The sequence below is a fragment of the Megascapheus bottae genome, chromosome 22 (assembly GCF_031878675.1).
Source record: "Megascapheus bottae isolate mThoBot1 chromosome 22, mThoBot2.hap1, whole genome shotgun sequence".
Classification (NCBI taxonomy): Eukaryota; Metazoa; Chordata; class Mammalia; order Rodentia; family Geomyidae; genus Megascapheus; species Megascapheus bottae.
Window position 1 is genome coordinate 15,929,160 of NC_143530.1, and position 15,104 is coordinate 15,944,263.

The window sequence follows — 15,104 nt, forward strand, 5'->3', positions numbered from 1 at the left end:
AGCAGGAGACCTGTGCAGAAAGTGACAACCTACCTGGCCCATACTCTAAAAAAAGTTTTGTGCTGCCAGAAGCAAATTCTATCATTCAAAGAAGCAAAGCTTCTAAGATGTAAGCAGCACAGAAAGAGAAAACTATATGAGCCAATATCACCAACAATCCTTATATAACACCAATTATAAACAAAGAACTACAAGAGATTCCTACCTACATTTTTTCTCTCTGAATGGTACCTGGTGCTCTCACAATGTGGGTGAAAGTTGGGTAGTAGCTGAGCTATTCCCTCATTCCAGGGAATTCCCGAATAATGAGAACACTTCTACTATAAGACTGTAAGAGCCCAGACATTATTATTTAATAATAATCAAAAAATTAATAATGTTTACAAAAGAATTATACTTTCATGAGTTACAATGGTACAAATACATATCTCAATGAATTTCCAAGAGAATTCAAATTAGCTGAATAAAAGGCAAAATATGAAAGATGAATTCAACATATATAAAAATCCTGAAAAAGAATCAGATTGCAACTTTATATATAAAAAGCTAAGGAAAGTAGAATAATCAGTTGGAAGACTCTCCAGTAAATTGGAGAAAACAAAAGAAAGACTATCGGGACTTAAACACCAAGTGATGTTTTAGATTAAGAAAAAAATAAATAAAAAATTGAACTCACAGCACTTCTCAGACACTGTGAAAGATCAAACCTAAGGATTATTAATTAGTATAGGGGTCGGGATTTGGGACTAGTAGTAGAGTGTTTGCCTAGCATGCACAAAGACCCAAGTTCAATTCCTCAGAACCACATACATAGAAAAAAGCCACAAGTGGTGCTGAGGCTCAAGTGGTAGAGCTCTAACCTTGAGAAAGTCCAAGGACAGTGCTCAGGCCCTGAGCTCAAGCCCAGGACTGGCAAAAAAAAAAAAAAAAAGAAAGAAAGAGAAAGAATTATGGGTGTAGACTGAGAAGTGTGAGCTAAAAGGATAAAAAAAATTCAAAAAAAATAAATAAATGATTTTTCAATAAAACAATTTAGTTGCTTATAGGAAACACATCTTCCTGACAAAGGGCAAAGTCTTAAGAGTATGGGGAGGAAAACAAAAGAGAAATTTCCCAGGAAATACTGCCCAAAACCAAGCAAAAGTACTTACAGATGAAAAAGAAAGTTTCAGGGTCAGGAGTTTGGCCTCGTGGTAGAGTGCTCGCCTAGCATGCACAAAGACCGGGATTCCATTCCTTGGTACCACATACACAGAGAAAAAGCCAGAAGTGGTGCTGTGGCTCAAGTGAGGACAGTGCTCAGGCTCTGAGCTCATGACCCAAGACTGCCAAAAAAAAGAAAGTGTGGGAAGCGGCACGCAGACCTCGCAGCCATACCTCCACTTCCTGAAGTGGAGGTCTGACGCCATCCGGCGTGGCTGCCCATGCGCCCCTACTGCTTAGCGGAAGCCTGCGCTGCGCATGTGCGGAAGCGTGCTGGCCTCCATCCTGCTGCGTGATCGAGAGAGTGCGGCGTGCATGCACTGTGTGTGGCAAGAGATGATTGGCTGAGTATATGGGGTGGCTAATTCCTATTGGTGGGAAGAGAGGAAGAAGGAGAACCAGGAGAATCAAGAAGCTTCTTGCAACCTGTATCGTGTGTCGGATCCTTGCGGGCGAGGGCCGGCGCGCGATAGAAAGAAAGAAAGGAAGGAAGGAGTGAGGGAAGGAAGGAGGTAAGGAACAAAGGGAGGGAGAGAGGGAGGGAGGGAGGGAGGAAGGGAGGGAAGGAAAAAAATTTCAAAATGAAATCAGCCAGAAAACACAAAGACAATTTGATATTAATAGAGGAAATGATACATCAAAAGAAAATAATTTACACACTGAATTATAGGACAATCAATTTAATTAAACAATTGTTACTGAACATAGACACACAAATAAACCCTTACAGAATAATAGTGGATGATCACATTGTCCCTCTCAAAAATAGGCCATCCAAGTCAAAAATGGAGAAGGTTCTAAAGGACACACTATATCAAATGTAGACTTAACAGATATCTACAGATATCCACCTAGCATCTGCAAGAGTTAAGGCTGTGCAAGGCTACAGATCACCTTCTTCTGTCGATAGATTTCTTGTCATGCCTACCAAAGCTTCAGAAACATCTGTCACAGAACCATTGCCAGATCCTTAACAGCAAAACCAAAGTTACACAAAAAGAGAAAATCAAGGAGGATCACAACACCTGATGGAAAATACAGCAAGTACAGCAATCAGAACAACATATAAAAGGGGGGAAAAGCTAGACTAAGGGAACAGAAAGTAGCAGAAGATAACCTAACAGTAAATCCATGTATTTACAGTTAATGATTATTTTGTGTAGGTATACTAATCCTAGGGCTTCAACTCAGGCCTGGAGGTTATCTTTGAGCTTTAATGCTCAAAGCTAGTACTACTGGCTGTGCGTGTGTGTGTGTGTGTGTATGTGCTGGTCCTGGGGTGGAACTCTGAGCTTTCATACTGCTCCTAAGCTTTTCTTGCTCAAGACAAGTGCTCTGCCACTTGAGCCACAGCTCCCACTTTTGAATTTTTTTGATCATTTATTGGAATCTCATGGACTTTGGTGCCCAGGCTGGCTTTAAAATTCAATCCTCAGATCTCAGCCTTCTTCATAGCTAAGATTACAGGCTTAAGCCACCAGTGCTGGCAACTTTTTTGGTTAATTTGAAATAAGAGTCTCATGGACTTTTCTGGTAGGCTGGCTTTGAACTATGATCCTCAGATTTCCTCCTCCTGAAATCTAAATCTATATCTAGGATTACAGGTGAGTCACCAATGCTCAGCAGTTAATGACTTCCTTAAAAGAAAAAGAAAAGAAAAGAAAGGAAAAGAATAGAAAAAGGAAGAGGAAAGAAAAGAGGAAAAAAGGAAAGAAAAGCGTGGAAAATGTTCTGATAGCACTCAATGAAGAAAGTACAATGTTACCAATAAAATGATGTTGAGAAACTGACTTACTCACATGCCAAAGATGGAATTTCACCCTTACCTCACTAAACAATGGATTAAAAACCTAATCCAAAAACTCAAAATTGTGAAACTGCTAGTAGAACACACAGAGGAAACACTATAACATTGGTATTGGCCATAATTTTTTTTAGTTAACCTAAAAAGTAGAGTCCACAAAGCAAAGTAAAACAAATGAGATTGTATCTGTAGTCAGGTCAAAAAATATCAAAATATAAAAAATTAAACAGCAAGAAAATTTACAACCTACTTTAAAAAGGGGCGAAGGAGCCTGGGCACAGTGGCTCATGCCTGAAATCCTAGCTAATCAAGAGGCCGAGATCAGAGAACCATGGCTCAAAGCCAGTCCAGGCAGGCTTATCTCCAGTTAATGACCCAAAGCCAGTGCAGAGCTGTGCCTCAAGTAGCCGAGCTCTAGCAATTCGCACAAAAGCTCAGAGACAGTACCCAGGCCCTGTGTTCAAGTCCCAGCAAAAAAGAAAGTAAAGGAAATGAAAGGAAAAAAGGAGGAAGGGAGGGAGGAAGGAAGGAAGGAACCAAATGTACGAGTTGGCAAATCTGAGAAAATAAAAGGAAATTAGAATATGTACACTGTCAGTGAAAAGATTTAAACTGCACAGGCATTTCAAAAAACTATGAAAAGTATTCAAGAATTGAGAAGAGAACCACTATATGACAGAGCTGTCCCACTACTGACTTAGAAATGCAAGGATGTCTGACAGACTTCTATACTTTCATATAGATTGCAACATTATTCAAAACTCAAAATAAGTGTCTGTTGAGAAACAAATTGTTCATAAACAAATGAACAGATATGCAAATTGGGGGGCCTGGAGTTTAGCCTAGTGGTACAGTGCTTGCCTAGCATGCATGAAGCCCCGGGTTCAATTCCTTGGTACCACACACATAGAAAAAAGCCAGATGTGGTGCTGTTTCTCTAGTGGTAGAGCTCTAGCCTTGAGGAAAGCCCAAGGACAGTGCCAAGGCCCTGAGTTCAAGCCCCAGGCCTGGCAAAAAAAAAAGAAAGAGTCTCACAGATATGCAAATTGGTGCATGTATGCTATAGAACACTCTTCAGACACACGAATGTTGCTGCCATTTGCAACATGACCAAGATGTAGATTCTTTTGTTAAGGTAAATGAGCCAGGCACAGGAAGACAAAGACCATGGGATGTTACTCAAGATACAAACGCTGGTTACTCTTTCCAGAAAGATAGGAAGGAGAATAATCAAAGGTTAACCAATGGCTACAAAACTACATTTAGAACCAAAAAACTCAGTGTATTTTTGCATATTAGGGTGACTGTAGATAACAGCGAGATTCTGTATGTTTCAAAATTAAATTCTAAAAAAATTAAGTTCTAAAACTATAAAGGAATTATATTAGAAGACATAATTTTATGATGTTTTAAAATTTACACAATGTATGTGTGTATCAAATATTGCTCAGCAATGTCCATATTTTTGTTTTTATGTGTCTGCACAACCTTAATTTAAAAGGCACATATACACATGAGCCTATATGAGCTGGGTGCTGGTGGCACTCACTTGTAATCCTAGCTACTTAGGAGATTGAGGTCTGAGGATCAAAGTTCAAAGCCAGCCTGAGCAGGAAAGTCTGTAAGATTGATATCTCCACTTAGCCACCAAAAAGCTGGAAGTGGATCTGTGGCTCAAACTGTTGAATGCTAGCCTTGAGCAAAAGAACTCAGGCACCCCTCAGTTGATGAGTGGATCAACAAGATGTGGTATTATACACAATGGAATTCTATGCTGCTGTCAGAGAGAACGACATCGCCCCATTTGTAAGGAAATGGAAAGACTTAGAAAAAAATCATATTAAGTGAAGTAAGCCAGACTCAAAGGAACATAGGCTCAATGGTTTCCCTCGTTTGTCATAATCAGTAGAAACCTTGGGCTCTCCTAGAAGAGATTTACAATAAAGCAAAACCTAGATACATAAGGCCATATAGTATGACACTAAATGAAAGGGTCTCCAGGATATAGGAACAAAAGCCATATAATGAGTGATTGTTGTCCTTAATGTACTATGTTATCTCTCATCTCTTTTGCTGTCCCTTGGTTATCTCATATTATTACCTTGTTATCTGATATATTGTATATATGTTTATGTGGTTATTTGAAATAGGATAGGGAAGTGGGTAAAACAAGATGAGGGGCGAGGGTGGGAGGAGGGAAGTGGGGACCAAGACATGAGAAAGGGTATCAATGTATGTACCTTCTATCTGGTGAATATAATGTAACCCTTCTATTAAATACAATAAAAATATATGGAAAAAAAACTCAGGCAGAGCATCTAGACCTGGGTTCCAACCCCAGAACCAGCATGCATGTGCAAACACACACACACACACACACACACACACACACACACACACACACAGCCTGTATGATGATAATGACTAGGAAAAGATGGGAATGTAGGTTGATTCTTTGTTTTCCATCTAAGCCAGATTATCCTCAATCTCATGATCTTCCTATCTCAGCCTCTTGAATGCAGAGGTTAAAAGCATGAACCACAACTTGTTTTGCTTTAGTTTTCATGCCTGTCCTGGGCTTTGAACTCAGAGCCTGGGCACCGTCCCTGGGTTTTTGTTGTTGTGTTTGTTTTGCTCAAGGCTAATATTCTACCATTTGAACCATAGCTCCACTTCCACATTTTCTCCTGCTTAAGTGGAGTTAAGAGTCTCATGAACTATTCTTCACAAGCTGGCTTCAGATCAGGATCTGAGTACTGCCACCAACACCAAGCTTGCAACACATCTTTTATTTGGTTGGTTGGTTTGGTTGTTATTTGATTTGGTTTGGTTTGCTTAAGTTCGTTTACAATATCTTTGACTGTTAAAGTGAAGACTAGGCTAAAAGGGAAGCAATTAGCTTAGAGTTATATAGAAAGAGGCATCTGGATAATTTAGAAGACGGTGGTAGCTTGGATTATGTTACAAAAAATAGAAGGAAAAAAAAAGAAAGAAAGAAAATAACCAGAGTTTGGAATGGCTCACATTTTGAAAGTGAAAGCAGAGAAATAATCATAACACTTAAAGATCTAGCTGGTAATAAGTAGATGCTGATATCATGTAAAACAATGTATAAGAGTTGGGTGATAGCACATTTCATATGATGGAAATCCAGACTTTCATTTTAGACACACCCAGATTTGTGGCCACTGGAATTACCTGTTTGACATTCAATAAGGAAGATACTTTTATTTGTAACACATTTATCACCTAGAAAAAGATGAATAACAAACAAAAAAGAAAATGATGAACACTTTTCCCTTCTCTGACAGTTATATTTCCTTCCTATTCACATTTTGCACCTGCTTTTTATGTTGCTCTATAATCCAGAAATTATAGAGAACATCTGCATGTTCATTTTAAAGGGTAAAACAAGCACTGAACATTGGGGACAGCTTCGTCTCCTCACCTGAAGTCACATGGTCAAAAAGGAGGAGTCCTGAGGAGAATTTCTACCTGGCCACTCTTTGAGGCAAGCAGAGTTGGCAGTGGCACAGCAGGGAGAACATGGGAGAGCAGCAGCCATGGAAGGCAAATGCTTAACCAGGGTGAGTTTCCACACTGAGGACTCTGCATGGTGGAGAAATAGGACATCAAGTTAGCTCTGTGTGAACTGTGGTAATGTTAGCTTCTAATATATTTTAGGCATCATGTGCCTGGGCTGGGAAACTATACAAAGTTAAAGAAAAGACTTTAACACCTATGTGTGCTGATTCAACAGATTTCCTCTCAGAAGCCTGAGGAGGAAAACCAAATCGTAACTGAGAAATCTTCCCTTGTCTGTATTATAAAGGAAAGGATAAAACTATTATTATAGCAGGGAAATATGGAGCTATTTCTTGATCAGAAACTTCATATACAGATTCGACGTATACAGATTAAATAGCAGATGAAGAAATTGAAATATTTCTTTCTTATTTGAAACAGATGTGACCAATTTGACTGTTCTCTTCTTGGTGAACATGTAAGTCATTCCACTATTGCATTTTATAGACAATTGTATACAGAACACTTATATGTCTATCTTGCCATACATGGATATAAATATATAAAGGATAAGCTTTTCAGAAATGAGTAAAAAGAAGTATTTTCTTCTTGAAGATTGAGATTTTAGAAAGGGCTCAGATTTTTTTCAACTCTTTTTTTATAACTCTTCTAATGTAAAATATTTAAATTATCTAAGGATTTTTTTACTTCAGATTTTGATGTGGGAAAGTGATGAAAAGATGACATTCATCAAGATTCATTGTATTCATAAACTGCTTTGTTGAATAGCAACTTCTTTGTACAACTACTTAAAGATGATAAGATAAAATAATAAAAATACTTGAAGACTTGTATGAAACAGAAGGAATTCTGGCCCTTCCTGGATTTAGCTAGGAATGGGGAAGCTGTGTTGATTTAGGAATTCACAACACAAAATTTGCTGTAACTTTAAAAGAATTTTCCCCTTTTTTATCAGATACTTTTAAATGACATTTGTTGTATTTAGAAGTTATACACAATTACATCACTAATGTATCTCAAAATAAATAGTCATTTCTCTGCTCAGGTATTTTAGAACTTACTTGATGATAGACTCCATCCGATTTTAAGAAATTATTTTTCCTTCTTTCAAACTGAATCAAGAGCAAAACTTGGGCTTAAATTATTGCTTTGAAATAGATAATTTTCAAAACAACATGAAATGACTCTCAACGATTTTAACCAGTATTTTTAATCAATTAGCCTGGTAAATGCTATACTTCTGAACTATGGCTACAATTTGGAGTAATTTCTTCATAATCTTCAAGAAAAATATTTAAAATACATAGCCAACAAAAAACAAAGCTTCTTACAATATGCCTATTCAGAAAATAAGAGGGCAGAGATGAAACACCAGTTTGATATTTTTATTTTCCAATCAAATATCTCCCCTTAATTTTTTATCATGTTTTTGAGCTGGTTGACATTTTGTTTAATTCAACTTTTTTATGTTTTCAGTTAGTTAATTTTTTCATATATTTTATTGTAATTAATAGAAGGGTCATATTATATTCACCAGATAGAAGGTACATTAATTCACATACATTGATACCCTTTCTCATGTCTTGGTCCCCATTTCCCTCCCCCCCACCCCCCACCCTTCATCTTGTTTTCCCCCCTTCCCTATCCAATTTCAAATAACCAAATACAAATATATCCAATATATCAGATCACAAAGTGAGATACTGTAACAATATGAGATAACCAAGGGACAGCAAAAGAGATGAGAGTTAATTTTTGTCAAAAATCTATCTCCACAAAAGCTTTCTTCTGCTCTCTTTGGGTGTAGGTAGGTGGGTAGGTGAGGGTATGGGTTTGTTGCATGTACTAGTGATGATAGTGATGATGATGATGAAGATGATGATGATGGCGATAGCAATATCATAATATCTACCTTCCTATCAAACTTGTAAGTGCTTGCCCAGTACCAGTGACTGGTACCTGTAATCTTAACTACTCCCGAGAATGAAATCTGAAGGTCACGGTTTAAAGCCATCCCAGACAAGGAAGTCCATTTGACTGCTACCTCCAATTATCCTCCATAAAAGGCTGGAGCTGTGGTTCAATTGGGAGGGCACAAAAGCTCAAAGACAGAGCCCAAACTATGACTTCAAGTCCAGGACTGGCACAAAAGAAGAAAAAAACACACTTGCAAGTGGCCAAAACAGGAATTATTTCTTTCACTCTGACATTAGCCAAATAGCTTCCTTAAATATGTTCACTCCATCAAGCTAACTAGCTTTCTTTTAAAAAAAAATCATAAGGCCACATCTTTAAAAACTGTGTCAATTCCAAGCTTTCAAATCTGCTTGTCACAAAATTAAGATTCTAGGGTTAAGAATAAAATTTAATCTTAAGCAGACTGATAGAGAATCTAAAATAGACACATCGTGACAATAATTTTCATCTTCTGTATTAGTATTTTTCCAGTAATATGCAATATTAACCTAATTTCTGTCTTTGTTTAGCTCTATGTTATAGCAGGTTACATAGTTCACATTAACAAATTATTTCTTCTTCTTCTGTTCCTCCTACTGCTACGATGACTCTCCTTCTCCTTCTCTTGCTCCCCCTCTTCTCCGTGTAGGATGCAGACTCTGAAGGAATATGGAACAAAGCAATCACAGTTGTTCACATGGGTTCATTCTGCTTGGCTTCTCTGACCATCCCGAACTGGAGAAGATCCTGTCAGGAGTCGTTGCCCTCTTCTATTTCATGACATTGGTGGGGAACACAGCTATCATTCTGGCCTCTCTCCGGGATTCTCATCTCCACACACCAATGTACTTTTTCCTCAGGAATTTGTCTTTCCTAGACTTATGTTTCACGACCAGCATCGTCCCTCAGATGCTGGTTAATCTGTGGGGCCCTGAGAAGACCATCAGCTATGTGGGCTGTGTCGTCCAGCTCTATGTTTACATGTGGTTTGGCTCCATCGAGTGTCTTCTTTTGGCTGTCATGTCCTATGATCGTTTTACAGCCATTTGTAAGCCCTTGCATTATTTTGTGATCATGAGCCCACACCTGTGTCTCAAGATGATTACCCTGGTCTGGAGTATTAGTCTGACCAATTCTGTAGTCTTGTGTACCCTCACCGTGAATCTGCCCAGGTGTGGAAACGACCGTGTGGATCACTTCCTGTGTGAGCTGCCAGCCATGGTCAAGATAGCGTGTGTGGACACCACCGCAGTGGAAATGTCTGTTTTTGCCTTGGGCATCGTCATTGTCCTCACCCCCCTCGTCCTTATCCTGATCTCCTATGGCTACATTGCCAAAGCTGTGCTGAGAATGAAGTCCAAGGCAGGCCGGCGCAAAGCGATGAACACCTGTGGATCTCATCTCACGGTGGTCTCCATATTTTATGGGACTATTATCTACATGTACCTGCAGCCAGGCAATAGTGCCTCCAAGGACCAGGGAAAGTTCCTCACCCTCTTTTACACCATCATCACGCCAAGTCTCAACCCCCTCATCTACACCTTGAGGAATAAGGACATGAAGGATGCACTGAAGAAGCTCATGAGGGTTCACCAGGAATCTGCAAAGCTGAAGAAGATCCAGAAATCATAGGAACTATTAAAGCAACTAAGGCAATGCAGTATGCTTTCGAAATATCTTTCCTTTCATTGAAACAAGTACCCCACCTATCACACAGATCTGCTTATATAATCTTATATACAATCCTGTTTTGGCTGCAACATTAGAAACATTGTGCTTAGATCTTTTATGTCTCCAATTATTTGTATGGCTTCACAATAGTCAGATCACTAGGACATCCTATATGTTCTTAGAGTTTAATATACAGGAGAGCTCAACATAAACGTGAATGGATTTATTCCACAGCCTACTTTGGTTGTCTTGTTTCTCTACTCTAATGCTCTAGCGCTCAGGGTTACAAAATATAGACCTAAAATTTTCATATTTTGTTTATACAAAAAGGAAATAACAAATGAACAAAATGGCATTCACAAAATGAAATAATAACAAATGCAGTTGACGACTTTGTATATTAAATGTTTCGTGATGTTTTCTAGACATTACATATGTTTGCTCTGATTGATGCATTGTACACTGCAAAACAATAATCGTCACAGTCCCATCTCAAACAATTCAGTCTGTCTAGTAAACTAAGCATAGTGATCTATACATATAATCCCAGCAACCTGAGAACTAGAGATTGGAAAGATCAAGCTTTGAAATTAGTTTTGGCCAAAAGTTAGCAAGACCTCATCGTAAAGGTCGTCATTCTTTTTTGTCATATATTTTTATTGTAATTAATAGAAGGGTCACATTATATTCGCCAGATAGAAGGTGCATTACTTCACATACATTGATACCCTTTCTCATGTCTTGGTCCCCATTTCCCTCCCCCTCATCCCCACCCCTCATCTTGCTTTCTCCCCTTCCCTATCCAATTTCAAATAACCAAATACAAATATATCCAATATATCAGATAATAAAGTGAGATACTGTAACAATATGAGATAACCATGGGACAGCAAAAGAGATGAGAGATAACATAGTACATTAAGGACAACAATCATTCATTATATGGCTTTTGTTTCTATGTCCACTAGCACAACGATCTTCATTGCAGCACTATTTACCATAGCAAAGATATGGAACCAACCCAGATGTCCCTCAGTTGATGAGTGGATCAACAAGATGTGGTATTTGTACACAATGGAATTCTATGCTGCTGTCAGAGAGAACGACATTGCCCCATTTGTAAGGAAATGGAAAGACTTAGAAAAAATCATATTAAGTGATGTAAGCCAGACTCAAAGGAACATAGGCTCAATGGTTTCCCTTATTTGTCATAATCAGTAGAAACCTTGGGCTCTCCTAGCAGAGATTTGCAATAGAGCAAAACCTTGATACATAAGACCATACAGTATGACTCTAAACGATAGGTCGTCATTCTTAAAGGTAATTCATCCTTGTAATTCAAGCTATTTAGGAGGCAATGATCCTCCTGGCTCTGCCTCCTATCACAATCAGAGGTGAGGCCTGAGCAAAAGAGCATGAGGATCTATCTAAAAATAACCTTAAAATTACAAAGAACCAGAGGCATGATTCAAGTGGTGGAGTTCTTGCCTAACAAACACATGGTCCTCAGTTCAAACCCAAGTACTGTCAAAAGAAATAGGCTTTCTTAAAGATCTTTACTATTTTGACCTGTTACTACTTTACCATGATATAAAAGAGTAAGACACAAATTTCAGAGTTCTTATGGTGACAACACAGTAGTACTTATGTCATATTCATTCATGGAATTTTTATTCCAGGATTGTCTCAACTTCAGTAGAAAGGAAACAGGACTAATTTGAGGCCAACTAGGTTTTTACATAGACCTGTGGAATTGTGGAGCTGGAGTGAATTTTGAGAAATTTAGCAATATTTGTTTCCAGTGGAAGTTTATAAAATAAATAAATCACTTGTGATCCTTTTGCCTTGATTTGGTATTTAGCTTTTATATAGAAATGTAATTTTATTTAAACTTTGGTATTTTTTGCCAGTTGTGGGGCTTGAACTCAGGACCTGAGAAGTATTCTTGGACTTTTCTCAAGGCTAGAGCTCTACCACTTGAGCCACAGCATCATTTCTGGCTTTTTCTGTGTATGTGGCACCAAGAAATCAAACCCAGAGCTTCATGCATGCTAGGCAAGCACTCCACCACTAGGCTACACTCTCAGGCCAAAACTGGCATTTTCTGTTACCTGATACCTTTCACTAAAAGACTACCCTTTTATCATTTTAATAAATTATCATTTTGTTAGGATACCTTGCTCAAATAGAAAAGCAATAGTCTTTCTCCTCTATCACCTCATAATTGTTAAAATGTAAAGAATCAGACAGTAGATAATCACCCACTCATTGGCCAAAAACAACATGGCAATCCCTTCCAATATGCTGAATGTGGTGTAGGATGTTGATATTGGCTTCCACATTTATTCTTTTAGACTGTCTTCAAAAACAGTTACTTCCTCATTTTCTCCTACTTTTTTCCCCACCTGGTCACCTTCCCCCAAGTTGGAAAGTTCATGTCCAACATAGTGTCTAGGAAGTATCACTGTTGAATTGGTTCATCCCTTGTCCCTCTTCCCTTCTCCAAATCAGATACATTTATACACAAGACAAAGGATACAGAAATCAAAAGCAGTGACAAAGGGAATATGCCAAAGGGGGAAAGAAAGGAAGAAAGGAAGAAAGAAGGAAAGAAAGAAAGAAAGAAAGAAAGAAAGAAAGAAAGAAAGAAAGAAAGGGGGAGGGAGAGAGGGAGGGAGGGAGGGAGGGAGAAATAACGACAAACAATACAAAAAAATTTTAAAAACCACCTCTCGTTTCATTTCTTGGAATTCATTGTGATAACATCATTGTATATAGTCATATGCACATAGCTATTGAGCCTTGTCTAGAGGTTAATTGGAGATGAGAGTTTCAAGTCTTTTTGGGCTCTCCTAGCAGAGATTTGCAATAGAGCAAAACCTTGATACATAAGGCCATATAGTATGACGCTAAATGAAAGGATCTCTAGGATATAGAAACATAAGCCATATAATGAATGATTGTTGTCCTTAATGTACTATGTTATCTCGCATCTCTTTTGCCCTCCCTTGGTTATCTCATATTGTTACAGTATCTCACTTTGTTACCTGATATATTGGATATATTTGTATTTGGTTATTTGAAATTGGATAGGGAAGGGGGGAAAACAAGATGAGGGGTGGGGGTGGGGGGAGGGAAATGGGGACCAAGACATGTGAAAGGGTATCAATGTATGTGAATGAATGCACCTTCTATCTGGCAAATATCATGTAACCCTTCTATTAATTACAATAAAAAATATATGAAAAAAACAAAAAAACAAATATTCCCTAAATATTACATTGAATGTAAAGCAATAAACATCTTTCTCTTGCCATTTTGGAATGCTTGCACACAAATGGGTATAATAAAAAAAACAACCATGTTGTTCCATGAAAAAAAAAGAAAGAAAAAAAAAAGAAAAGAGGAAGTGCAGCTTGGCTCAAGGGTAGGGCAGTAGCCTTGAGCTGAAGAGCTCAGAGACAGCACCCAGGCCAGACCCACCAAAAAAAAAAAAAAAAATGTTTTCAAAAGAGAAAAAAAGTAATAGAAAGGGGAGGGGGTGGAGAGAGGAAAATGGGAACAAAAAACATGAGAAGGGGTATAAGTGTGTTAGAAGTAATGCACCTACTGGCAAATGTAACTGTAACCTCTCTATACATTATCCCGACAATAAAAATTTTTTAAACACTAATAAAATTTAAAAAGTAATAAAAGGGATGATTTTGCTCAATGTACATTACATGTACATATGAAAATATCACAGTGAAACCTCTTGGTACAATTAATATATGCTAATAAAAAGGAAAATTGAATAGTGATGATATAAGCCACAAACTTCAAATTGTGATGAGTTCACATAACTTTAAATATTGAATATTTTCTGTCCTACAGACACAACTAAAAAATCAACAATTTTTCTAATACTGTTGATTGAACCAAAATTCATGTCTGCAATTAATTTCATTTAAATAGTCTTTCAACATTTTTATAAAGGCACATTTCATTTTAAAAGGGAATTTCATTGTGCTATCTACATACATGCTTACAATGTAAGGAAAAGAAAAACATTTTTGGATGAGAACGGTAAGGAAAAACTGGGAAAAAGCAAGGGAAGGAATGACATTATCCAAAAAAGAAACATACCCTTGCCTCACAACAGTAATCCTAGCTACTCGGGAAGCTAAGATCTGAGGATCGTAGTTTGAAGCCCGCCCAGTCAGGAAAGTCCTTGACACTATTATCTCCAACAAAATAATCTGCAAATGCTGTAAGGTGCATGGTGGGTCAGGTGTTAGAGTGCTACCCTTGAGCATAAAGAAGCTCAAGGATAGTGCTCAGGCCCTGAGTTCAAGAACTGGGACCGGGGAAAAAGAAAAAGAGAGAACAAAAAGAAATGTACTCTTTACTTGACTTCACTGTAATAACCCCTCTGTACAACACATTTGTAACAATAAAAAAATTGAAGAGAAACTTCAAAGGAAAGTATTCATGAACTGATTATTTATTTAGACCTCTGACCTTAACCAGACATTAAGGATGTTTTTAATCATCTCTGTGGAACACCAGTCCCCAGAGTCTGAGCCATATTGTTAAAGCTATCCTTCAGCCTTAAATATAAATACTACCCTGCTTGTGTTGCTCATGCTAGAATATACATCAGCCAGTTTAATGCTACTTACAGACACAAAGAGTGAGCCTGAAAAACGTCATCTATACTAGATGCACTTAGCCAAAACTAATTCGTCAGGGCTTGCTACCAGTCCCACAGCCAACACAGACATTTGAATTACAAAAATGTCAGTCATATCATTTAAATGTGAATGTGGCTGTAGTATCGGGAAAAAATGGTTATTTTAATTTGGGGGAGCTTCATTAGTTTTCCTCCCAACATGTTACCTGAATTACTAATGAAGGATTATCAAGGTAGAAACAGGACACCTGG

The 15,104-nt window shown here is 37.9% G+C and overlaps 1 protein-coding gene across 1 annotated transcript; it reads left to right on the forward strand.

Annotated features, from left to right (window-relative positions):
• The first annotated feature begins 1,610 nt into the window (after window positions 1–1,610).
• On the forward strand, window positions 1,611–10,436 carry LOC150048077 (olfactory receptor 2W1-like). Its single transcript, XM_090355383.1, has 4 exons — window positions 1,611–1,715; window positions 6,412–6,594; window positions 6,974–7,010; window positions 9,159–10,436. Exon 4 carries the CDS (start codon window positions 9,179–9,181, stop codon window positions 10,139–10,141), a length of 963 nt encoding a protein of 320 aa, XP_090211509.1. The 5' UTR covers window positions 1,611–1,715; window positions 6,412–6,594; window positions 6,974–7,010; window positions 9,159–9,178; the 3' UTR covers window positions 10,142–10,436.
• Window positions 10,437–15,104: the final 4,668 nt, after the last annotated feature.